This window comes from Microcebus murinus, chromosome 12, assembly GCF_040939455.1.
Source record: "Microcebus murinus isolate Inina chromosome 12, M.murinus_Inina_mat1.0, whole genome shotgun sequence".
Taxonomy (NCBI): domain Eukaryota; kingdom Metazoa; phylum Chordata; class Mammalia; order Primates; family Cheirogaleidae; genus Microcebus; species Microcebus murinus.
Window position 1 is genome coordinate 73,390,425 of NC_134115.1, and position 26,960 is coordinate 73,417,384.

At 37.6% G+C, this 26,960-nt stretch overlaps 1 protein-coding gene across 2 annotated transcripts in view; it reads left to right on the top strand.

The window, feature by feature from the left end:
- KIAA1958 (KIAA1958 ortholog) overlaps positions 1–26,960 on the top strand; it is a 176,486-nt gene that overhangs the window by 59,058 nt on the left and 90,468 nt on the right. For both annotated transcript variants that reach the window (XM_012768924.3, XM_012768921.3), the window contains exon 2: positions 9,326–10,514. In XM_012768924.3, coding sequence (XP_012624378.1) covers positions 9,350–10,514 — 1,165 coding nt within the window. In that variant the 5' untranslated portion in view covers positions 9,326–9,349. The remainder of the gene's footprint in view (positions 1–9,325; positions 10,515–26,960) is intronic.

Below are 26,960 nucleotides of genomic sequence, written 5' to 3' on the forward strand. Positions count from 1 at the left end.
GTATAATTAAGAGCACAGACTATGACATAATAATAATAGCATAAGTTCAAATATTACTTTGTGCAAGTGACTTATTTATTATAAAATGATAATAATGATTTAACTAAGTCAAATGAGAATAATTGGCATAATTAGGATTATATTATAGACATGGCAAGCCCTAGAACAGTGTCTGGCAAATAAGAATTATCTAATAAATATTAGCTATAATTATAATTGTTATTGCTTTACTGAAACCTAATGATCAATGTTGGGTTTAATGGTAGAAAGTCTGATTCTATATTTAACGTGTTGCTGATTCTGATTTTAATAATATGAATACTAATGCAAAGAATGTGTACTTACCTAAGTTAACATATAATAATGTGTGGTATTAATAATTTCATAGCTTTTTGTGCTAATTTAGGATATTATACCTAATCTAAACTCCACCAGCCAGGACTCCTTGAATTTCAGTGTTTATTGAAGTGTCACTTGATAACTCTGTATCTAATCTAGTCTTTGACCATGTCTGGTATGGGAAAATGCCATCCAAAGTTATTTTTTAATTTTTAAAAATGTAGAAAAGGCATTGTTTTTGAGCATAGAGCTCATCATTAGACTGCTAAAGAAAATCAGTAAATTCTAGAAACTATTATTCTCAGTATTTCAAAAATACTTTGCTTTATTGTTGATTCCATTTTGTATTAAACTTAGAACATATTGAAGTATAATGATAACTATTCCTCAATCTATTCAGTTGTCCTATATATCAGCTAATTATGCTCTCAAAACTGCCAGTTAACATTGGTTGCCAGGTTGAAATATATTAATAGTAATTCTGGAAAAATATTTTCATTTTATAGTACTCAAAGAAAGTTTAAGAGCCTCTTCATGAGATTGCCAGTGAATTTCAGAATGTAATAAAAGTGACTTAATTATTACTGCCTGTTGATTCTTAAAAGGTTGGTGAATATTATAGAATTAAGTGTATAAGCTTTAATAAAATTTATAATTTTATCCACTTTGTCTTTTATTTATTTTCTTTTGGCTTTTTTTCTGGTTATGGGGCCTTCAGCAAAGGTACTATTTTACTATTATATAGTAGCTTTTACCTGGACAGTAGGTTCTTTTGAATTTTACATGCCTTTAAAATTTTTTGCTTTGATTCTGTGACATTTTTACATATTTGAACTGTAGCAACATCTTCATTCAAGTGTTGTGCCATAATGTATATGATTTTCTGTGAATATGTTATTCAACTCCTTTTCTAATTGCCCAGTGACACTTAAAGTAGTCTATTGTTCCACCATCACATTATGTCATTTTTATATGTCATAGCACGTGCCTTTTGTTTGAAAATTATTAGTACAAAAGAGAATTTTTTTATTTACATCTGCTAAAATGAATATAGCATGAACAGGTTTCCCAATGAATTGGAAGCTGAGTGACATCACTTTAGGTGATTATGGGCTCTAATGTGAGTATGGATATAAAGACAAAGTGATGCTGAAATTACAGGGCAATACTTGGATATAAGGCGATTATTTAGATGATTTATAATATGTTCATTGGTTGCATTTTTTATTAGGATCAAAGTAAAAACAGATAAAAATATTTGACATAGAATTAAAGACCTCCCAAGAATTTATTTGTGGCGTCCGATGTGCGTAACAATTGTAGTGGAGTATTGTGCAAAAAAAATGAAAGATTCTGCTCTGAGGTGTCAGAAACCAGAGATGAATGTATTATTTTGTGTGTATTAGTAATTGAGTTCAGCTATATGTAATAAAAAAACTCCAGCAGTGGCTTAACCAAGGTCAGGAGTTTATCTTTCCCTTATGAATAATGAGTCTTGCCTATGTGCAGAGCTGATTTTGGTGGCTTTTAGTATCACTTAAGAACCCAAGTTCCTTCTCACTATTCTGTCCCATCCTTAAGTTCTTGTTTTATGCTCCCAAGAGGCCTCTGGAGTTCTAGCCATCATATCTTTTTCTATGTAGGGAGAAAGGGGAAGTACTAACCGGAAAAGACAAAAAACAGGTAAATTGGTGTTTCAAAAGGCTTTCCTAGAAGCCCACCCTGTGACTTCCATTTGGAATCCCATCATAATCCCAAAAGACAGAGTTGCAAATGCTATAATCTAGAATGTTGAAATCCTAAAAGATCAAAATTCCTAAAATCTAAAATCCTGAAAATCACAATTCTAAAAATATGATTCTGGAAACAATTTAAAAAATTCTTTCATAGATACTTATTTACATTTTTAAAAGGGGATTTGTTTGAAAAACGTAACACAAGAGAACACTTCATAGGTCACTTTACACAGTAAGATAGGCAATAATAAACATAGTTTTCTAAGTATAAACACTGAGGTATACTAATGACAGTCACATAGATATAACATTTATGAGCAGATAAACCATATCTATAAAGAAATAGCTTATATAACTGATGTCATTCAAAATACTGTGACACACGCCTGTAATCCTAGCTCTTGGGAGGCCGAGGCGGGTGGATTGCTCAAGGTCAGGAGTTCAAAACCAGCCTGAGCAAGAGCGAGACCCCGTCTCTACTATAAATAGAAAGAAATTAATTGGCCAATTGATATATATATATAAAAAATTAGCCGGGCATGGTGGCGCATGCCTGTAGTCCCAGCTACCCGGGAGGCTGAGGCAGAAGGATCACTCGAGCCCAGGAGTTTGAGGTTGCTGTGAGCTAGGCTAACGCCACAGCACTCACTCTAGCCTGGGCAACAAAGCGAGACTCTGTCTCAAAAAAAAAAAAAAAAAAATACTGTGACAGCCTAAGTCTTTTGATGAGATTTATCAAAAAATGCAGTGGGTGACCACTGCATATGCTGTCACCCAAAGAGCCGAGATCTTGAGAAATTTTATCTTTCACAAATGCAGATGAACAAAAATAACATCTCTTCACTTATGGAGAAAGTTTCAACATTTTTATGTACACATACAGTGCTCACACATAAAGTCAACATTGTGAAAATGTACCTTTTTGGAGTCAAATTTGCAAAAAGTACATAAAATAAATTAGAACTCTCTAAAAATCTTTACACAATTTATGCCTCCAGTTTTGGAAATGATGTGGAAATGAAATACTTAGCATAGTGAATTGTAAAAAATAATGCTGACAGTTTAAAATAGTGGGGGGAAAACTAAAAAAAAGAAAAAACTAAAAAGGAAATGTGACATGTGAAAAGGTACATTACAGGGATATATTATGGGCAGTTGCACAGAGGTAGTCCATAAGAGCTGGTTGACTTTCCCTATAATTGATTATATTTTGAAGTCTTTTGCATCTCCATGAATAGCTGCTTTTTTTCTTTTAGTACATGGTTTTCCTCAGAGAATACATTCATATTCATTTTCTATGTGGCACTGCTCTTTTCGAAATTCGTCTGTGATTTGGTATACAATGACATGAGCATTTCCTATTAAGTTTTTCCATTTTTCGTGCCATGCATCTGTGTTGCTTTGGGTTCATGGAAATCCATTCCCTATGCACTCATATGTACACCACAAATTTGGCGGAAATAATACTGATGATCAAACAGCAGCACTGTTGTGTAAGTGCCTTCTTATCCTACTATGCACGTAATTATTTTTTGACTTTTCAGCAAAGTTAATAACTTTGCTGGCTTTTTCAGGCAAATGTGGCTTTAACTTATTAAAAGCTCCTGGAATGTCATCTGCTGGAAGGAATGCCAGTGTAGACAAATGACACATTTTTTTTTTTTTTTGAGACAGAGTCTCGCTTTGTTGTCCAGGCTAGAGTGAGTGCCATGGCATCAGCCTAGCTCACAGCAACCTCAGACTCCTGGGCTCAAGCAATCCTGCTGCCTCAGCCTCCTGAGTAGCTGGGACCACTGGCATGTGCCACCATGCCCGGCTAATTTTTTCTATATATATTAGTTGGCCAATTAATTTCTTCCTATTTATAGTAGAGATGGGTTCTCGCTCTTGCTCAGGCTGGTTTCGAACTCCAGACCTCAAGCAATCCGCCCGCCTCAGCCTCCCAGAGTGCTAGGATTACAGGCGTGAGCCACTGCGCCCAGCCACATGACACATTAAAATGGCAGATACCATCCAATTGGCTGGAGACCCAGAGAGAAAAAATACTAAAGGTGAATTGGTCTTTCTCTGAAAGCTCAGACAGACTTCTCTTCTGTTACCTTGGACATTAGAACTCCAGGCCTGCTGCCCTTTGCACTCTGGACTGGGCCACGATGATAGGATTCCAAGGTCTCTAGCTTGTGGGACTTCTCACGTGTATATACGAGAGGGTATCCCCTCTCATATACATGCATGCACGCGCGCGCACACACACACACACACACACACACACACACACACACACTCCCCCTATTGCTTCTGTCTCTCTGGAGAACCTTAATACAGATTTGTCAGTTTTAAACTTAATTAAAATTTAATACAGTTTTAAAAACTTCAGTTTTTAAAAAACTGAAGTTTGTGTCATTGCTGTATTGTTGGCCAATCCACTCATCTGAATTTTTTGCCAAATGCCTTGGGCTGAATGGAAAAAATAAACTTTATTGATAACACCTTGAAATTCACTTTTAGGGGACTTGATTGTACCTAATTTCAAATCTGTCATTATAGTTTGGGGATTAAATTGAATCCATTTTCTTCTGCAAAGTTCACCAAGTTTTCAAATAAGTGTTTATAAAGTGCTTTACTTTTTCCAGTCATTAATACATATATGAGTGGATAAGTTCTAGAATTTTCCAATCCAATAGGGGTATGGATTGTATATAGTTGATTAAAAAACAGTGGGGAGAGTTTTGAAAATGCCATCCATTAGCCAAAGTGAAGCATGTGCTGGTTTTTCTGTATTAGATTTAGTGGCAAATATAAGTCTGTCTGCTTCAATAGTCAAATCCGTAATCAAGAGTAATTTACCATTTAATGTGTTTTGTAACACGGGAGGAACCTCAGTATCAGCAAGTGTCTTTGGTGTAGGTTGCTGAGCTTATCGAATTCTTTTTATTTTCTAATGAAGGATTTTCTTTGAAGACAAGCAGGGGCACCATGTGTGAAGACGCAGAAGTACGTAATTGAATAATTTGTCAAAGGAGATATGTTTATATTTTTTGCCTGCATTTTTACTTCTGTGATCTTTGAGGTACTCACTGCACTTGTATTTGGAGAGTTGTTGTGATCTACAAATTTTATAAGTATATGCTGTCCACTTGAAAGTCTGGTTATTGCTTGGCTGTTTTGCAATTAAGCAGTGTTCTCCTTTTGCAGCACCAATGATGATTAGCTTTTAAACTTTTATCTTTCACCATTATGTAGTCTCATGCACTTATCACAGTCTTTTCGTGACGGAACAGTTTCACAGATGTCTTTTATTGTGTTGTAAGGAATATAGTAAGAGAGAATAAAATTCAGCTTCCCCAATGACAAATCTGTAAAGTTCTCCAGAGAGACAGAAGCAATAGGGGGAGTGTGTGTGTGTGTGTGTGTGTGTGTGTGCGCGCGCGCGCGCGCGCGCGCATGCATGTATATGAGAGGGGATACCCTCTCGTATATACACGTGAGAAGTCCCACAAGCTAGAGACCTTGGAATCCTATCATCGTGGCCCAGTCCAGAGTGCAAAGGGCAGCAGGCCTGGAGTTCTAATGTCCAAGGTAAAAGAAGAGAAGTCTGTCCTAGCTTTCAGAGAAAGACCAATTCACCTTTAGTATTTTTTCTCTCTGGGTCTCCAGCCAATTGGATGGTATCTGCCAACATTGTGGGCAGATCATCCCCACCTATTCCACTCAGATTCACACACCTCTGGAAACACCCTCACAGACACATTCAAAATAATGGTTTACCAGTTTCTAGGTATGCCTTAATCCAGTCAAGTTGACGCCTAAAATTAAGTCCACAAATCCACCACTTGTCAATTTGGCACCCATACACATCTCCTTAAACCATATTTAGTTTCCAAATAAACACAATAACAAGCTAATAGTTCCACCCCATGTGATGCAACTGTCCTGTGATTGTGATTTTGCGGATTTTAGACCTTTAGGATTTTGGTGTTTTAGGATTTCAACATTCAAAATTATGGCATTTGGGATTATATCTTTCAGGATTATGATCCAAACCCCTTCCATTTGCATGTCCTTGACCAGAACTGTGTCACAGGGCTATCTCTATTTCAGGGGAAACTGAGAAATAAGTTTTAGTGAGCACATTATTGCCCCAGCAAGTTGGGACTCTCTGTAAGGACTAAGAGAAAACAAACATTGGGTAGGCAAAATAACAGTCTCTGCTACGCTAATTAAATAGCTATATTAAGAAGTTTAGAACAAACACACAAACCAGTCTTTCTCTTTTATATGCATTTCTACTTTAACAAAAGTTGTATGAAAGATATATAAATAAGTCCCTAAATTGCTAGAGTATGAGGGAAGCATAGGATCATGTAGTCCTGTCATTTAAATATTAGACAAAATTAGTGACCTGTCTGAGGTGCCCCAGACAGCAGTTCCAGGCCTGGAACTTGAAGTTCCGACTCCCTGATTGGTCATTTGTTCTCTCCATTTTCTGTGCTGCTTTGTGAACTCTGATTGCTCATATGTTAACTCTCATACATACACAAGGCAGCTGTTTTGGTTATGCCATCAGAGAGAAAACCCTCTAATCCTTTGATCACAATAAATGTGATGGGAGGAAATTTCATGTTTCTTATTTGAGAGTTTTATGTGTTCACTTTGTTAGTGTTGGTGGCACTGGCAGTATTTATATATTCATTCATTGTTTATTAATTTATTCTGCAATGGCTATATGCCAGAAATAGATTATAAAATCTCAAGAGCAGGACCATGTCTTATTAATTTCTGTGTCCCCAAGTAGGTCCTCATGGATGAGTGAACAATTAAGTCATAGTCCTGCCCTCAGGTAATCCCCAGTCGGGTCCAGGAGACAGACAAAAAAGTCAATGATGATAGTACAGCAAAGGCACATTTCTCAAGAGGTGACAGAGGCATGGCTAAAGGGAACCTAAATAAATCTCTGAGGCAGGAAGACGGACTAGAAAGACTTCAACAGGAGGTGGCCTCAAGTTCAGTTTGTTTGGTTTTGTTCTTTTATTCTAGGCAAGCTATGAAAAGAGTACTTGTCATGCCAAATCTACTCCTTTGTTTCTCTCTTTCTCTTTTTGTCTCTCCCTCCCTCCCTTTTCTCTTTTTCTCTCTTTCTTTCTTTCTTTCTTTCTTTCTTTCTTTCTTTCTTTCTTTCTTTCTTTCTTTCTTTCTTTCTTTCTTTCTTTTCTTTTCTTTTCTTTTCTTTCTTTTCTTTCTTTTCTTTCTTTTCTTTCTTTTCTTTCTTTTCTTTCTTTCCTTTCTTTCCTTTCTTTCCTTTCTTTCCTTTCTTTCCTTTCTTTCCTTTCTTTCCTTTCTTTCCTTTCTTTCCTTTCTTTCCTTTTCTTGTTGGAGGTCTTGCTAAGTTGCCCAAGCTGAATTCAAACTCCTGGGCTCAAGCACTCCTGTGCCCCAGCCTCCTCACCTCAGCCTCCTGGGATTACAGGCACACACCACTGTGCCTAGCTCCAAGTTTAGCTTTGAAGGGACTTGCAGGGGAGGAAAGAGAAGGGCTGCATGTCAAGCCAAAGAATTAGTTTTTAGAGGCTCAGTGGGATGAGAAACTGTGTTTAGAAAAGAGGGGACAAGAAGAGTAGGAAAAAGTCATGGTGTAGTTGGAAATGAGGCTTGAGAGGTGACTGTGGCCATCATTAAAGACCTCAATAATATGGTAAAGGACTTGGCCTGGGAGCATTGGCTCATGCCTGTAATCCTAGCACTCTGGGAGGCCGAGGCGGGCAGATAGCTCAAGGTCAGGAGTTCGAAACCACCCTGAGCAAGAGCAGGACCCTGTCTCTACTAAAAATAGAAATGAATTGGACAACTAAATATATAGAAAAAATTAGCCAGGCATGGTGGTGCATGCCTGTAGTCCTAGCTACTTGGGAGGCTGAGGTAGAAAGATTGCTTGAGTCCAGGAGTTTGAGGTTGCTGTGAGCTAGGCTGATGCCATGGCACTCTAGGCTGGGCAACAGAGTGAGACTCTGTCTCAAATTATAATAATAATAATAATAAGTTAAAGGATTTGAACTTACCTAACCCTGCTGATGGGGTGGGGAGCAACAGAATAAGGGCAGGAAACAGACTCAGGTGTGTACTTTGGCATGACCACCTGGCATTGCATTTAGGCCTTGGTGTCTGAGTGGAGAGGTATTTCTTGTCACCATAGCTGCAAATGACCAGAGCAGACTAAACCACACACAAAGATCCTTGTGCCTCCCTGCCCAATTCTCCCAGGATATCCTTCCTCGCAGAGCGTTACTTAGCCTTTCCAGCTACTTGCAGACTCCACACACACCCCTTTCACTTTTCCTGTCCTTCTTGTCCTCATGTTTACGCAGCCAAGGACTCATAACAAGTAGTTCTTTTTGTCTCCTGCTCAGTAAGGAATAATTTACTCCTATTTGATAGTTAGTTGTTATGGGGTTTATGGGACCCTCAGATGGTAGAATGTATCAGACATGCCTTTTACCTCTACTTGTGGGATGAAAGGCAGTATTTCAGGAATTTCAGACAGCCAGGAGGTGGGAAGCTGCTGCCAAGGGTGGTGAGAGTGCTGATGCCTACCATCTTTGCCTCCGGTCTGTAGCCTACCCCTCCAACGAGTGTTCTCCCAATGTGTTCTCCTTCCCTGCTGGAGACTTTCTTTCCCACTTCCCAAATTTAGCTCCTCATTCTCTCCTTGGACTCCCAGTTGCATTGTTTTCTGATGATCAGCTGAGAATTGACTTCCCTATTCTGACATCCATCCTAGAATGGATGCAAGCCTCCTCTGTTGTTTTTGCCTTACTAGATGTTTCTGATGACTAAGGGTGACATTGGAAGTGCATTCTCTTGGTTAATACAAGTAATATACACATTTTATCATTAAGGGGCTGACTGAATATTTCTCTGTGTGACTTGGAAGTAAAATGTCCTATGAAAATCTCCCCTCTTTTTTATTGCTTAATTGTTTCTTTTTTGCTTTCCCTCTTTTTTTCTTATGCAGGAATTATTATAACAGTAAAGGAAACTAACACAATTTTTCTCCAAATCCCACAACCATAAGTTATCAGCTGTTTTTACTTTTCCCTGTATTCTCTTCTAGTCCCTGCTTGTATGCAGTGATGTTAACTAGATTTGGTTTTTACTGTGTTTATTTTTTATGCCAAATGATCGTAGTTGAAAGAAATGAGATATGGGAATGTCTTGGGTAATAATGCCTTCTTATTTTGATTATTTCCTTTTAGGAAAGACACTGCTGATCCTGGAACATGGAGGATTGTCTTCATACTTCATCTGAGAATCTGTCCAAGTTGGTCAGCTGGGCCCACAGCCATGGGACCATTTGCAGCCTCATTCCAAACCTGAAACACTTGCTTTCAGAAGGTTCCCATGGGAACCTGACAGCAATGTGGGGCTGTAGTGCTGGCCATGCTTATCACTGGCCACTCACAGCTACTTGCAGAGCTGGGTCCCAAGAGAGAGTCTGTTTCCAGGATAACAGAAGTTTCAACTCCGATAGTCCCAGTATAATCGGGGTGCCTTCTGAGACACAGACTAGCCCTGTTGAAAGGTACCCTGGGAGACCAGTGAAAGCAAAGCTAGACTGTAACCGGACCAGAGACTCTTGTGATTTCTCCTATTGCAGTGAGCCCTCTGAACTGGATGAAGCTGTTGAAGAATATGAAGATGAGAACACCCTGTTTGACATGGTTTGTGAGTCTTCTGTTACAGATGAGGATAGTGACTTTGAACCCCAAAACCAAAGGCCTCAAAGCATTAGTCGCAAAAGGCCTGGAATAGTCCCGTCTTCCCTCCATTCAAGCTCCCAGGTACAGATGGTAGATGAATGCAGCAATGATGTCATTATCAAGAAAATCAAACAAGAGATTCCTGAAGATTATTACATTGTGGCAAATGCTGAGCTTACAGGAGGGGTTGATGGACCAGCCCTGTCATTGACGCAGATGGCAAAACCCAAGCCTCAGACTCATGCTGGTCCCTCCTGTGTAGGGTCTGCTAAGCTGATTCCCCATGTAACATCTGCCATCAGCACGGAGCTAGACCCACACGGTATGTCTGCATCCCCCTCTGTGATCTCCAGACCAATCGTCCAGAAGACTGCTAGGGTATCTCTGGCTTCACCAAACAGAGGACCCCCTGGTGCCCATGGCCAGCAGGTGGCCATGCAGATGCCTGTGAGCACATCCCACCCTAACAAACAGATCAGTATCCCTTTGTCTGCCCTTCAGCTGCCTGGACAGGATGAGCATGTTGCTTCTGAAGAGTTCCTGTCCCATCTGCCCAGCCAGGTCTCCTCCTGTGAGGTAGCCCTTTCTCCCTCAGTTAACACAGAGCCAGAAGTGAGCTCCAGTCAGCAGCAGGCCCCAGTTGCTCCAACCATAACCACTGAGGCCACAGCACAGTGCATACCAGGTATGGCATGTGAGGCGACAGCAAGTCCCTCTTCCACGTGCATCACAGAATTCCGCGTCGTCAGCACTTCCCAAACCATTGGCTCAGTTTGCTAGAATTTAGTCTTTTGTTAGTCTCAGAAAGATAGAAACAATGAAATGTATTGCATCCAGGTGAGAGGGCTGAGAGGACAGCTGTTAGATTGTGCTGTTGCTATTGCATGGTTAGATTTAAGGTTGATATCTGACCGTCAGCTCAATTGTTATACAGTAAAGTTATTTTTGAAAGTTTTTTAAAGATGCTTTTCTGTCAGTACCAAGGTATTTAGTTGCTTTTTGAAGCCAATATGATGTTGAGTAGGGTATATAATGACAATAGACCTGATGTTTTTCAATTATTTATTTGCCTGAGCCAACTTGGCATTGCTATTCATTTTAGTTGCTGTGGTAGTTTAAATAAGTTTTTTTTTTTTAAAAGCAATGAACATTTCTGAAAGAAGTATTTGATCTTTTCTCTTAAAATTTCAAAGAATCAGGTAACACGCAATTCTGGAATATGTGAGCCTAACTGTAATGAATTGAGAGGAGAGTGAAATAATTGTACGAGGTCCCTGTATCTGTAATTCTCACATTCTAATGTTCTTTAATTCTGACATTCATTCTGGGCTATTATTATATAAAGAGGATTTGGTCTCATGCTTTTGGGTTCATGATTCAAGTCTAATAGGCTAGAAGTAGAAACATCGACAAGGATGAACAGATAATGCAGAGAACATTGAAAGCAGAAATCTGTGACACATTTTGGTTTCTTTTAGTACTTCTCAAAAAAGTCATGTATTTTGGGAAAAGCTTCCTAGAAGCCTGAGGCACCTGTGCTTTTACCCTGAACCTTCCCAGAATTAAGTTGCTCTATAAACATGTTTTTCCAATTTTAGTGTCAACTTTAGGATCCCCAAAGGAAACCTTCCATTTATGATTTTTTAAACAATCATGATATGACTCATAAAATATACACAGAAAATATTTATATCATGAGTGAATATTCTGCTTTTCAGTTTATCCATTTTTCTTTCTTTTTAAGTTATAGCTTTATTGAGATATAATTCCCTTATAAAATTTACTCTTTTAAAGTGTACAATTCATTGAGTTTTGGTATATTCACAGTGTTGTACAGCCATCGCCATTATCTAATTTTAGAACATTTTTATCACCTCAGAAAGAAACCCCATACTCATTAGCAGTCACTCTTCCTTTCCCCCCAGAGCCTGGCAACCACTGATCTTTCTGTCTCTATGGATTTGCCTATGCTGTACATTTCATATAATGGAATCATATATTACCTCCTTCTTCATTTAGCATGTTTTCAAGGTTAATCTATGTTGTAGCATTTCTTTCCTTTTCATTGCCAAGTAATATTTTATTGTATGAATATATCATATTTTTCCTTTTATCAGTTGATGGGCATTTGGATTTTTTCCATCTTTTGGCTATTATGAATAATGCTGCTGTGAACATTTATGACAGGTTTTTATGTGGGCATGTATTTTTGGGTAGCTTCCTAGTACTGGAATTGCTGGGTCCTACGGTAACTCTATGTTTAACTTTTTAAGGAGCTGCTAAACAGTTTTCCAAAGCAGCTCCACCGTTTTACATTCTCACTAGGAATGTATAAAGGTACCTTTTTCTCCACATCTTCACCAACACTGTTATTTTCCATGTTTAAAAAATTGTAGGTATCCTGTTGGGCGCGTGAAGTAGTATCTTGTGCTTTTGATTTGCGTTACCCTAATGACTGATGATATTGAGCTTTTTTCCATGTGCTTTTTGGCCATGTGTATATTTTCTTTTGAGAAATATCTATTCAAATACTTTGCCCATTTTTAAATTGGGTTGTCTTTTTATTAGTAAGTTGTAGAGGTCATTTATATATTCTGGATATAAGACCTTTATCAGGTATAATTGGCAAATATTTTCTTCCATTTTATGGGTTGTCTTTTTTAAAAAATATTTTTTAAAAATTTACTTTAATCGGCCAGGCGCAGTGGCTCACGCCTGTAATCCTAGCACTCTGGGAGGCCAAGGCAGGCGGATTGCTCAAGATCAGGAGTTCAAAACCAGCCTGAGCAAGAGCGAGACCCCATCTCTACTATAAATAGAAAGAAATTAATTGGCCAACTAATATATATAGAAAAAATTAGCCGGGCATGATGGCGCATGCCTGTAGTCCCAGCTACTCGGGAGGCCGAGGCAGTAGGATTGCTTGAGCCCAGGAGTTTGAGGTTGCTGTGAGCTAGGCTGACACCATGGCACTCACTCTAGCCTGGGCAACAAAGCGAGGCTCTTTTGTCTCAAAAAAAAAATTTTTATTTTAATCATTGAATAATGACATGGTCTTTGATTAATATTCACATCACTAGACAAAATGTTGTCTTCATTAGACTGGCGAAAGTCTTTATTCTGAGAAATCTAACTGTTGATATACATGAATATACATAGTACCTTTTCACTTAATATTTGCACCTCCTCTTATCTTTATTTATTTATATATGTCTTTATAAATAGACTTACCTTGAGTTTTCTATATTTTCATTTCATTATATTTGAAGCTAGAATTCAGAAATGTATTTTACAAAGTGGTCCAGTATACCAGTTTGAATAAGTTTGATAAGATTATTATTTGTGTCGCTCACCCTTCCACTAACTTACTTGCAAAGTAAGGGGCAAGACTTTCTTGCATCTGCCTAGTGAATAGTAAATGAGACACTGAGGCTCTTTACTAAACCATATATATCTTACTATATAATTATCTGGGAAAAGAAATTCAGCCCATTTGAAAGAGAAATAATTTTAATTCACTTATTATTGTGTATATTACATTCTCTTAGATTTTTTTTCTTCCTTCATGGAAGTTGCATGTCTTTTTTTTTTTTTTTTTTTTTTTTTTTTTTTTGAGACAGAGTCTCACTCTGTTGCGCCGGCTAAAGTGCTGTGGCATCAGCCTAGCTCACAAGCAACCTTAAACTACTGGGCTCAAGTGATCCTACCGCCTCAGCCTTCCGAGTAACTGAGACTACAGGCATGTGCCACCATGCTCGGCTAATTTTTTCTATATATTTTTAGTTGTCCAGCTAACTTCTTTCTAATTTTTAGTAGAGACAGGGTGTCACTGTTGCTCAGGCTGGTCTTGAACTCCTGAGCTCAAATGATTCGCCCGCCTCACACTCCCAGAGTGCTAGGATTACAGGTGTGAGCTACCGTGCCTAGCCATCCATATCTTATAATAGCTGTAAAAAGCAGGCATGGCCAAGGATAGCACATAATATATACAATCATAAACTGTGATTTGGCTTTACTCTCAGAAGGACTGGTTTGGCTTGGAATTGAACCTTCAAAAAACACAATATGAAGAAGTGGTGATGGGGATTTCCTAAGGACTGGTCCTCATATTTTGATCCATTGTTCTGTGGAAGGATATCATATTGCTGAGATGTCATTAGCTTTATAGAAACACTGTTTGGACTAGAAACAGCAGTGGGATGAATAAAAATCTGATTGACGTTTTTCTTTTGTCAGAGGTGTATAGAGTTACTGTATAAGTTACCTACGTTCTCTAGCGCCCAACTAGGTTCCGTGTTCTAAAGTTTTATTCATTTATTTGTGTTGCATATTTATTTATAGTAGATAATCATTTTAAACATAGATTTTTAAAAATTTAGACTCTAACATGTCCAAATGTATATGAATGACTTTGTACAGATGGACCTTACATAGTTAATATGTAAAGCACACTTGAGACTAAGCAAAGAAGAAAGATTCTGAAAGAACTAGCTGAAAGCTAAATCAGGCTCTTTTGAAATGGATGCTATATAAGCTCGAGTCTTTATTAGATCATTACTGCATATCTTTAAATAATATTTTTTAAATAATAATTTGACAAATGACTATTGAGTCTACCAGAAACAAAGAAAAATTGTTCTATTTTTGTTAATTTTACTAAGGCCATTTAAATTCTATTCCTGTAGTGGAAAATCATCCTTATTTCTGTTCAGAACTGAACTCATAAAGTTATAAAATGTTAATCAAGGTGTAGATAAAATCATTAATTTTCATGTCAACCATGTCATAGTGCTCAATTCAAATCTTAGCAAACAACGAGTAAAGAGGACATATATTATTAGAAGAATTATTGACTACCTACCAGTAGCTTGGATTCCATTAATTTTTGAGATTTTTATGTAAATTTTTGGCATTTGTCATAATGAAATTTAAATCTTTATTGCATTGATTTGGGTTTTTATGTTTATATGTATATTTATTAAATATACTCACATACATAGTTTTCTTATGTTTTGTGCAAGATTCCCTTTTATTAATCAACTCTTTTCCCAGAAGTTTTATGGTAGCAAGAAATATTTGTTTATCAGATTTGTAATATATATCTATATATTTCTTTTGAAAATACACATTTTTACCTTTTCATAATATATTCATGTGTTCTTTTTATATTAGAAATAATAACTCATAGTCTATGATGTATGTTGGAAATACATTTCCCACTTTACCATTAGCTTTTAATTTTGTTGGTGGCATTTTTTTGAGGTATGGAATTTCTTAATTTTTATGAAGACTGTTCTTTGTCATCTTTTCTGTCTTTGGTATTTTGCTTAGGAAGTCCTTTCCCTACCTTGAGATCACACAAATATCTGTATTTTGCTCTGGTTCTTTTATGGTTTTCTTTTCCTCTCCATTTCCCACCCCTTTCTTTTTTTAACATTTAACTCTACAATTAGGTATATATTTTGGGGTGGAATCTCATGTCATTACTTTTGCAGGCAGTCACATGCCCCAGCATTATTTGTTGAATAATTCCCATTCCCCACTGAATTGATTCATATACCACATATACCACATTTTTGTTTATTATTGGATCTCCTTCTTGTTTTCAGTTCTGTTTTTATGAATCCCTTTATGTTTTCTGATAATTTTTACTGTTTGATTATATTTTATGCAAAACAGTGCATTCAGAGAGAAAGAGTAGTGTAGTCTAAATCATTTAATATACTTTTTTGAAAAATTAGTCATATAAAATTGAATTCAGTAAGTTTTAAAATATTGATTAAGATATCTATTACTTCCAGTGGTTTGGTCTCTGTTGATACAATAAACAGTGGTTTCTCTTGTCAGAAACAGAAAACCTGAGTTAAAATATGTTAAGGAGAGAATTAATTGCCTTATAGTCCAAGGACAGATCTTCAAACAAGCTTACATCCAAGGTTTAGACAGCATCTAGTTTTCCCCTTGCCATTTTTCACCTCGGCTTCTTCCATGTTAGATTCACCCACAATACTTTATCGCTGCATGGACTCAAGATGATTGTGCTGCCAGATTTCACATCTAGCAGTAGACAGAACCTATGTCCACAGCATTCTCTGTAACCTCTGACTCTGACCCAGTCACAGGGGCATTAGGCCCCTACCCTGGAGAGAGTATTGAGTTCAGTCCTATGCAAACCACATAGCTGAGCATGGGGGTGATGGGTGTGTTCTTCTAAGAACATTCTAAGTATTATTCTTGAGAGGGACAGCAAACCAGTACCTACTTCTACTTATGTGAGGTTTTTTTGGTTTTGTTTTGTTTTGAGCATTTAGTTTTTTCATATGGGCAGATAGGAAGAGTTGTTATGCATTTCATTCAAAGGCAGAGTATGCTGGAACCATGTTCAAATATAAGGGTAGAAATAAGTATAAATGTGTATGCTTATGTGTATATATATATGTATATATATATGCATATATATAGGTACACATACTATTTTATATATTTCCTTATTCCATGAGAAATGTATACTTCTTTTAAGAAGAAACAAGACTAAAATTTTGTTTTCTTGTTCACACCTTTTCCTGTAGTTTCCTGCAGGAAGACCTGAGACATAAATTTTGAAAGATAAGGGAGACAAAGTAAAAATTCAGCCTTTTTTTTTTTTTTCTGGCCATCATTTTCCTCCTTATAACAAAGGAGTGCATATCTGAAGATTAATATGGCAGGTAGCTCTGGGCTGTGATAGTGGAGCCTGGCCACTTAGAGTTTAAAATCAGATGTATCTGAATTGATTCCCAGCCCAACCTCCTGCTGGCCTGGTGATCTTTGCTAAGTCATTTTGACTTCCCTGAAACTCAGTTTCCTCATTTGTAAAGTAATAATGTCTGTTTTGCAAGGTTACTGTGAGGACCAAATGCAAAAATATAAGTATAGCCCTAAAGAGAGTACTTGACATGATAAACATTTAATAAATGGATTATTTCCACCCTTATTAGTATTTTTACTTCCCCATTATCATCATCATCATTAATTGTGTTCAGTACTCTTTAAGAAGTGAAATAGATTCTGATTTTATGCAGCTACACCAATTCCTCTACTAAAATATGGTCCATGGACCAGTATCACCAGCATCACTTGGGAATATATTAAAAATGCAGAATCTCAGACCCCATCCCAGACCCACCGAATTGGAATCTGCATTTAACAGGATCTCCAGGTAACCCTGCATGCACAATAAAGACATTAAAGCTTGAGAAGCAGTGATCTAGGAAATGCAGGATCCAAGTTATTGGCCACATTGTCCTTCCATCTGGCCACCTAGTAACTTTGAACTCTCTTCCTGTGTGAGAGAATTTCCTCCTTTGTGCACCTGCACTTCCTCAAGGAGAGGCCAGCTTCCAAGTTTGTATTAGCTTCCAAGTTTATATTTCAGCAAGGTCACAGTCTTGTGACTTTAGGCTTTGCCAGTCAAATGTACCCACACCAGACTCTGGAAAATGCAAATTAAAACAACAAGATACTATTTTACTCCATCAGAAAGGCAAAAGTTACTAATTAAATGGTGACCTGCTGGTGGGAATATAAATAGGTACAACTACTTTGGAGAGCAATTTACGATATCTAATAAAGCTAAAAGTGTGCATATCATACAACCTAGGAATTCAGTTTTTAAGTATCTGCCTTAGACTTCTTCATAGATATATAAAAGGAGATATGTGCAGGGATATACATTGCAACTTTGTGATAACAAGGGGAAAAGTCAGTTAACACCTCAATGTTTATCAATAGAGAAATGAATGAATAAATTGTGGTATATTTTTCAATGGAATACAAGAATCAGCCATTTACTAATATGGATAAATTTGGCCAGGTATAATGGCTCACGTATGTAATCCTAGCACTCTGGGAGGCCAAGGCAGGAAGATTGCTTGAGGCCAAGATTTCGAGACCAGCCTGAGCAAGAGTAAGACCCCCATCTCTACTAAAAATAGAAAAAATTAGCTGGATGTGATGGTGCATGCCTGTAGTCCCAACTACTCAGGAGGCTGGGGCAGGAAGATCATTTGAGCCCAGGAGTTTGAGGTTGAAGTGAGCTATGATGATGCCACTGCACTCTAGCCAGTGTGACAAAGCGAGATCCTGTCTCCAAAGGAAACAAATACATATTCGTATATAGATATATATACATATAGATAAATTTTGAAAACAAAGTTGCAGAATATTATTATGTTAAAATATTATTAGAATACCATATCTTTTTAGAAAAACATGAACATTACTATGTATTGTATGTTATGCAGACACACATACACACACTTAAGTATGGACTGGAAGTAGATACTCTAGATGCGTGGTAGTGGTTATCTTTGTGGGGGATGGGAATGGGTACACAAGAAACTCGAACTATATCTATAACATTTTTAAAATACATATCTACCAAATAGGACAAAATGTTAACATTTATTAAATCTGAGTGGTGGAAACGTAAGTTTATGTTAACAGGAGGCAACGTTAGCACAGGCGTAAGAGTAGAACTCCAGACACACAACAGCCTGGGCTTAAATCCCAGTTCTGCCCCTCCTTTTCTGGGTAACTTTGGCAGGTAAGTTAACCTCTCTGTGGCTTAGCTTTCTCATTTTGTAAAACGAAGATAATAATGTATCTGTCCTATAGGGTTGATATATTGATTAACCACTTCGGTAAGAGCGTCAGCTATAGTCGATAGCCACAGATGAACCGAATGTCAACTTTAGCCGACAGCCATGATATGAAGGCGCACAGCCGAGCATCAACTTTAGCCGACAACCATGATATGACTTTTCTAATTTTTCATTTGTCAAAATAAAATTGTGAACATTTAAAAATAAGGTAATGAAAACATATATGTATATGTTATCTATTCTGATTTACATTACAAGTAAAGCTACCTGTAAAGTAAAACAAGCTTTCAGTGCTTTCAAGCTTTCCTCATCACACAAGAGCAAAACCGATTCGTCGTCAATGCACAGCACAAACTATTGTGCGGACTATGAGTGCCGGCTGTGGGCAAGGTTTCGCCGCTGGTGAGCGCCATACCGAAGTGGTTAAGTTAATCCATATGAAGCCCTTTGGTTCATGATGAGCATACGTTAGTTATTCTGTATACTTTTCTGTATGTTTTATAATGTGATTACTTTTTAAATATAGATTGTGAAGCATAAATAAAATTGATTGTGGCGTATTTATGAAGGCATTATGACATTATTACTGAATGTGGAGATTTTTTTAAAAAGTAAACTTCATTACCATGTCTTCCGGTGTACTTATTTATGGACAAAGAATTTGAGAATTATCCTCACAAATGTTAACACTATAGGTTTTCTCCTTAGGATTATTATGGGATGCTGTCATGGGAAAGTTTTCTAAAGCTCTTATGCTGGAAAAAATAAAAAACACAAAAACAAAATGTCCTCTATTATCTATATAGCACTTTTATTTCCAGGATCAACATTGCCCAAGTTCCACAAAGAAAGAGGTTTTTCCTTTATTTTCCTGTTGGGAACTGAGGCACAGGGAAAGTAGATGATTTGGTGGAAGTTATGATGAGTGGGGAGGAGCCTGGTCTCCTACTTGTTTCACTGAGAGGGTTGGGATTGCTGCTTTGCACCATGGTCCTCTGCCTGTATTGGTATAGGAATAGCTTAAACTGCTGATTGCTTCCTCTTCCCCTTCTTTTATTTCAAGTCATACCTATTACTTATCCAAAGCTTAGGCTGATAGATTATATCCTAAAAAGACAATTTATTTTTTCTGAGAACCATTTTTAAAACGACCCAGGGTTTAATAGGAGCGTTGACTGTATCAGGAGCAGGGATATAGTCAATATATGTCTTAGTCTTTTTTCTACTAAGCATCTGGACAAGTCACTTGCACTTCAATTTATCAAACCTTTTTTCAGGATCAACTATATGACAATCACTGTGCTGGCTGGTGAAGATACAAAGATGAATGTCAAATCCCCTGCCCTCAGGATAGCATTTTTAGAGAAGGAGGCAGAGAAACCAACAACTTCAACTTCAAGTATATAGAAAAAGGTATATAAAATGTAGTGGAACATATATGAAGAACAGTTGACTCAGCCTCAGGGAACACATGGAAAGGTATTTCAGGTAGATGGAACAACATGAGCAGAGACATTAGAGCACGAACATACGCAGAATGTTTAGGGAAGCAAGGAGTTGAGTGTGGCTTGAGAGTAAATTTCAACAGAGCCAGGGGAGTTGCTACTGGAAAGATGGGCTGGAGCCATCTGTGAAAGGCTCTCCATGCGATATCACGAATGTCTTACGTGGGGAGCAGAGGGGCACAGTTCATTGTCTTAGAAGATCACACTGATAGCCCTGGGAAGGAGGCTGGGACATGAGAGCTGTATTATGAGGTATTACAGTAGTCCAGGTGGGTGGTGGCAGTATGTGCTCACATGAGTCAACAGTAAAGGTACAGGAGAGGAGGAGACGTGGAGATGTTTCAGGAGTTAAAGTACCAGAACTTGATGGCCTCTGGGTGTTACCATCCCTGTGTTCCCTGTCCAAAGGCACAGCTCTGTTTCAGGTTACACCAAAAAGTCTTCAGGGCACAAAGATCTATAATGCAGTCATAATGCGAAGTCCTCTATGTGTAGGATAAACTAGTAGGAGGAGTTCTGAAGCATGCGTGATCATTTGTTCATCCATTCATTAAAAAAATATCCATTGGAAGCCTATAGAGTAAAGTGCCAGGTTCAGACTTAGTACTTCAGATACAGCAACAAACAAGGCAAAAACACAGTTTCTGTTCTCATGCTGCCTGTACTCTAATGGGAGAGAGACACTCTTGCCCTCTCAAGATATCCCAAATTTAAAAAGCAAAACTGTGTTTCAAATATTTCCTGAACTGAGATGCTGTTAATCGAACTGTGAATGACTTTGTAAGATTAAATTAGTTGCCTTTAGATAACACATTTATTAAGACTGTTCTTAGGATGATATATGACTAACAGTGGTTAAATGAACAATTAAGCCTCTATGATAAATGAAAGGCAAGTGTTACTTAGATGAAAATTAAAAGTGTAGGCTGTAGGCAACCCATTCCACATCATAATTTATTTGAAACACTTTTTACTCAGCTAAAAATAGCAAACCTAGTTATATTAAAATTATATATTGCTTATTTTTGCAGACTAGTTACCTTTAATAATTAAAAATATAATTGTTTACTAGTTTTCTGAAAGACAAAAGTAGAAAATCAGGTTAATTGCTTTATGTTGTACAAATACACAGCTTTCTGAGAAAAATATGTTTTAGCTATTTTTTGAGTGCTTGCACATCCTTTTTTAATATCATTGTTTTAAAATTTCACACAAAAATCTTCCCAACTGGCTATTTATTTCTTTACGGGCATTTTCATATTATACCAATGAAGTAAAAACTCTGTTATTTACATGTATTTAATCACTTCGGTATGAGCATCAACTATAGTCGATAGCCACAGATGAACTCGCACAGCCGAGTGTCGGTTGATAGTCACAGATGAACCGAGCATCAGCTTTAGCTGACAGCCGTGATATGACTTTTCTAATTTTTCATTTATCAAAATAAAATTGTGAACATTTAAAAATAAGGTAATGAAAACATATATGTATATGTTACCTATTCTGATTTACATTACAAGTAAAGCTGCCTGTAAAGTAAAACAAGCTTTCAGTGCTTTCAAGCTTTCCTCATCACACAAGAGCAAAACCGATTCTTCGTCAATGCACAGCACAAACTGTCGGACAGACTATGAGTGCCGGCTGTGGGCAAGGTTTCGCTGGCAGTGAGCGCCTTACCGAAGTGGTTAAAGTTCACCTACGTATGATTGAGACTTCCCAATGTGCAGAATGTACCCAAATACAGTAAACTAGCAAATGCTATAAATCTTAAGAGTTTAATTTTCTTTCACTGAATTTGGATTTGACTAAGACTGCTAGGAGGCCAGGAACTACTTTACAACTGAGGCATTGACCTTGGTTTTCTTAATTGGTATCCATTCCTTGTGGTCTGAGAAGATGAAATAATGTACCACCTCAGGGCAGACAAGTCAATGTCGGGACCCTGAAGTCGTAGTTCCAGCATCCTGTGAATTCAAATGTCATTCTTATATCTGTTTTCATTAGAGAAGCAGCTGCCGCCGCCTCCTCACAGGTAGAACTGTGTCTGACCATTGGGTCTCTGCAGGGATAGGCAGAGAGCAGGTGATCCACTTCAGTTTAGGTCCAGCAATAACTTCTCTTTCAATCTAGGTCTCATTTATGTAACTAATGGCTTGTTTTCCCAAAAGCATGTCTTAGAACCACAAGTATTTATAGAGCATAGCGAAAATGAAAAATTATGCTTCTGTGGCTCCAAGGCAATTTTAAGCTTTATTTTGGGTGAGAACAGTGACCAGATTTACAAAAATCAAGTAAATCTGATTTAATGCACCTTAGTTAGTGTATTAACTGTTCTGGTACACATATCAGTCTACTTCTTCAATATTGCCTTAAAGTCTATAGGATTGCTTTCTTAGACCAAGAAAAACATTTTTACGGCCTTTTTGAATTTTTTTATCAAGTCAATACATGTATGTGGCAATCAATAAAATAATATTGCTGAATAGTAACAGTCTTTCGCCTTAGCTTTCGTCATACCATAATCCCAGTTCTTCAAAGGAAACTTCTTTTGAGCCTTTCTTTTTTTTTCTTTCTTTCTTGCTCTTTTGTTGTTGTTGTTGTTAGGGATAGAGTGCAGTGGCAACATCTCAAAGTTCACAGCAACCTCAAATTCCTGGGCTCAAGTGATCCTCCTACCTGAACCTCCTGGGTAGCTGGGACTAAAGGCGGGTACCACCATGCCCAGCTAATTTTTCTATTTTTTGTGGAGATGGGGTCTCATTCTTGCTCAGATTGGTCTCAAACTCCTAAGCTCAAGTTATCCTCCTGCCTTGGCCTCCCAAAGTGTTAGGATCACAGGCGTGAGCCACCATGCCTAGCCAAGTCCTTCTGTTTTTGTTCCATCTACAATTATGAACAAATTGCATCTCTCTCTGTTTCTTGATTTATCACCTTCATAAAATATCCATAGCCTCTTTTATATGAAAGATGAGGACTTAACCCATTTTCACTAACCTTCCATTTGATTGTTAGGTTATTAAAATATACAAGTAACGAATAGAAAAATTAAAAATAATGAAAGAGGAAATAAATATACTTCTTCCATCTAAAGATGAGGCTCTTAGTGTCCCTGTTCTTTTTGCTCTTTTCTCCTCCCTTCTTACCATCATGTTATTTTCATAAGTTTGTCAATATTTTCATTCTTTCTTATGGCTATAACTAAGTCTTATTCTGCATTATCCATAGGTTGATTCTAAATATTCAGAACCAGTAATACCTTTTATGTTATCCTTGGCAGTGTAAACATTGTTCGTAGCTATTAGTGTTCTAAGATTGCTTTTCTTTCCATCCTGTTGAGTTTCACGACATCTGGCATACAGAGGAGAATGTTCTTAAGGGTTGTTGGATAGATAGATGGCTTAATCCATGCAAAGGGCTTAGAGTAATACCTAGTACAGAGAATACCTAGTACAGAGAGTAAGTCTTCAATAAGCCTGTCCATGCATTACTATTAGTACTGTATTTCATCGCATCTGAAATGACATTGATTGTAAGATGTACCATTATTTTATGTTCCACAAATTAAAAAAAGCATGCTATCAATTAAACTATAATCCCCAGGAATTATGAAATAAATTTCAGAGTTATTAAAACATGAAGAAGTACATCTTAGAATCATTGAAATATGAGATTGTTTTTGTTATTTTATGTGTTTGTGTGTGTTTTCCTAAATTTTGGTAGCCTTTCTTGGCAAAAGAGCAATGTGCGGTCATCATATCTGTTTGCCATCCCCCATCCCCCAGATTCCCATTTTGGGCCTTTAGTCTTCCCGCTGCACTTTGAACTATTAATGGTTGATCTGCCTTAAACCTGAGGTAATCCTCCTCCTCTGAGGTTTCTCTTCAGTTGTATCCACTGTTCTCTGAATTTCTTGTTTCCCTCTTTTTTCCTCTCATTTTACTGGAATCCATCAAATAATTTCCCAAGAATGGATAGATAGGAAGTAAATTTTTGAGTCCTTAAATTGCTGGAAATTCTTGTCTTCTAATGTAATTGAAAAAGATTTACCCTCAGTACTTGTTCCTTTTACAAGGATTATAGCTATAATAATAGCGTAAATCTCTGGAAATTTTAATTAGAAATTTTTTTAAAAAGCTGTCTTCTGTTCATGAATTATATTTTCCTTCAGTTTTTCTGTTCCCTTTTCCTCATTTTTCTCTTTGATACTGCCAGTTTTCTTCTGATGCCTTGTCTACTTATTTGTTCACATTTAAGAACACAGGACAGAAGTGTGGCGTGGGTTTCTGCTGCAGTTGTTGTAAATAGTTTTGCGAACCCCTAGGCCTTTTCTCTGAGTGAAAAGTTGGGTGGGATGTGGCGACTAGCAGAGCTCCCTCCAAAGACAGGTCTCAGACAGCAGCACCCAAGTTAAAGATTTTCGCTTTCCCACATGATAGACTGCGTATACTTAGCAAAGTTTTGTCTGATTTTCTTCTTCTTTTTTTTTTTTTCTGGAAGGTAGTCAGGGTGGGACGGTTGGGAGGTTAGGGAGGTACTGGCTAGTATAGCTATTATAAATCTTTCATTAATCCCCCGGGTTCAGCTCCATTTCTTACTACCACTCTCTTCCAGTTATTCCCTAAACCCAGAGCCTCTACAAGGTTCCCACAGAGTGATTGGCTCCGCCTCCACCATAGTACAGCCTTTGCATGGTGTGACCTCAGCACCCATTAGTATCCCCTGGGGGCTGATGAAAAATGTAAACTTTCAGTCCCCCCACCTGCTGAACCAAAATCTGCATTTTAATGAGGTACCTGACTGATTTTATTCACTTTAAGATTTGAGAACTGAGTTCAAGTCTATTAGCTCTCCATCCTCCAAAGCTTTGTTAAAATCCCTTGTTAAAGTCAAGTGATGTTTCCTCTTGCTCTCACTGACCCACCCAACTCCAAACACCGTCCTTTAGTCTCTGGTTAAACACTGGAGTCTCAAAAAATTTCTGGACAGTAAGTACTGGGGGAGGGCATTCATCCTAACCACATCTTCCAGAATTCAGTATTGCATCCCAGTGAATAAATTTCAGGCATTCAAGTGAGAGGAACATGTAAGAACTCTGCTCTGTTACTGCTGGTAGTGGTAGGAAAAGAAGGGCTATAACTCTTTTTTTTTTTTTTTTTTTTGAGACAGAGTCTCACTTCGTTGCCCAGGTTAGAGTGAGTGCCATGGCATCAGCCTAGCTCACAGCAATCTCAAACTCCTGGGTTCAAGCAATCCTGCTGCCTCAGCCTCCCGAGTAGCTGGGACTACAGGCATGAGCCACTATGCCCAGCTAATTTTTTCTATATATATTAGTTAGCCAGTTAATTTCTTTCTATTTATAGTAGAGATGGGGGTCTCGCTCTTGCTCAGGCTGGTTTCGAACTCCTGACCTCGAGGAATCCGCCTGCCTCAGCCTCCCAGAGTGCTAGGATTATAGGCGTGAGCCACAGCGCCCGGCCCGGGCTATAACTCTTGAACAAAAGCTGAATACATTGAAATGCTGAATTTGCTTAGAGATTAGCTTTTATAGCTGTATACTTAACGCAATAAAAGAAAACTTTAATATTTGAATTTATATAGGAAAGAATAATTATATTATCATTTATCTAAAACTCTACAGCTTCAACCCCTCTTTTTTATTTGTTATTGAAGCATTTCCTTTTCTTTTTTTTTTTTTGAGACATATTCTTGCTCTGTCACCCAGGTTAAATAAAGTGCAGTGTCATCATAGCTCATTGCAGCCTCAAACTCCTGGGCTCAAGTGATCCTCCTGCCTCAGCCTCCCAAAGTGCTGGGATTATTGGTGTGAGCCACCATGCCTAGCCACATTTCTCTTTTACTTCAGCACTTAATAAGTGGATTTTTTAAAGAATACAACTGTCATGTTAGATTACATATCATTCTTAAGAAGCACTATAGTATAGTAGTTACTCATATGGACTTTAGAGTCAGATTGCCTAGCTTTAACTTTGTACCTATGTGACTTTGGGCAAATTACTTAATGTTCTCGTTCTCAGTTTCATCATCTATAGAAATAAGGAAAATGATAGTATGGTTTAATAGGGCTATTGTGAGGAACAATGAGTTAATAAAGGTAAAACACTTAAAGAGAAATGCCTGGTATATAGTGAATGATCAATAACTGTTAGCTGTTGCTACCATAAGCTAGAAGTACTTTGATAACAGTGCATACTGGGAATTGTAGTTTTCATTTGTTACCCTGGTTAACATGTAAAAATAAGGCAGTAAGAAGACGCCTTAGTAGAAAAAGGTAATAGAAGCATGGGTAAAATAGTGCCGAAACCTAGAAAATTCCCTTTGACAATAGTTGATTAGATCTGAGTAGCAGCTACACTCTGAAATGGGGCATGTGCTTTTCAGGTAATGGAACAGTACAATATGTTGTAGTTAGAATGAGAAGCATCTATATATACTGAAATAGACTTGTGTCTAAAAACTGGCAGAAATATCTGTATAATAGCCCATTTTTATAAAAGGAAAAATCTGTGTATTTTAATACACATAGAAAAAGGTTGGCAAGGATACATACTAAATGGTTTATGGTAGTTACTCCTGAAGCATGGGAGTTGAGGAAAGAGTTTTGAGGCGGGGGGGGGGCAACTTTCAACTTTTTATTCTATATACTTTTTTGTTTTTAATTTTTATAATAGGTATTACTTTTTAAAATTAAATATAGCAGGCTAGGCATGGTGGCTCACACCTATTATCCTAACACTCTGGGAGGCCAAGGCAGGAGGATTGCTTGAGTTCAGGAGACCAAACTGAGCAAGAGCGAGACCCCATTTCTACTAAAAACAGAAAAAATTAGCTGGGCATGGTGGTACAAGACTGTAGTCTCAGCTTCTCGGGAGGCTGAGGTAGGAGAATTGCTTGAGCCCAGGAGTTTGAGGTTGCTGTGAGCTAGGCTGATGTCATGGCACTCTAGCCTGGGCAACAGAGCGA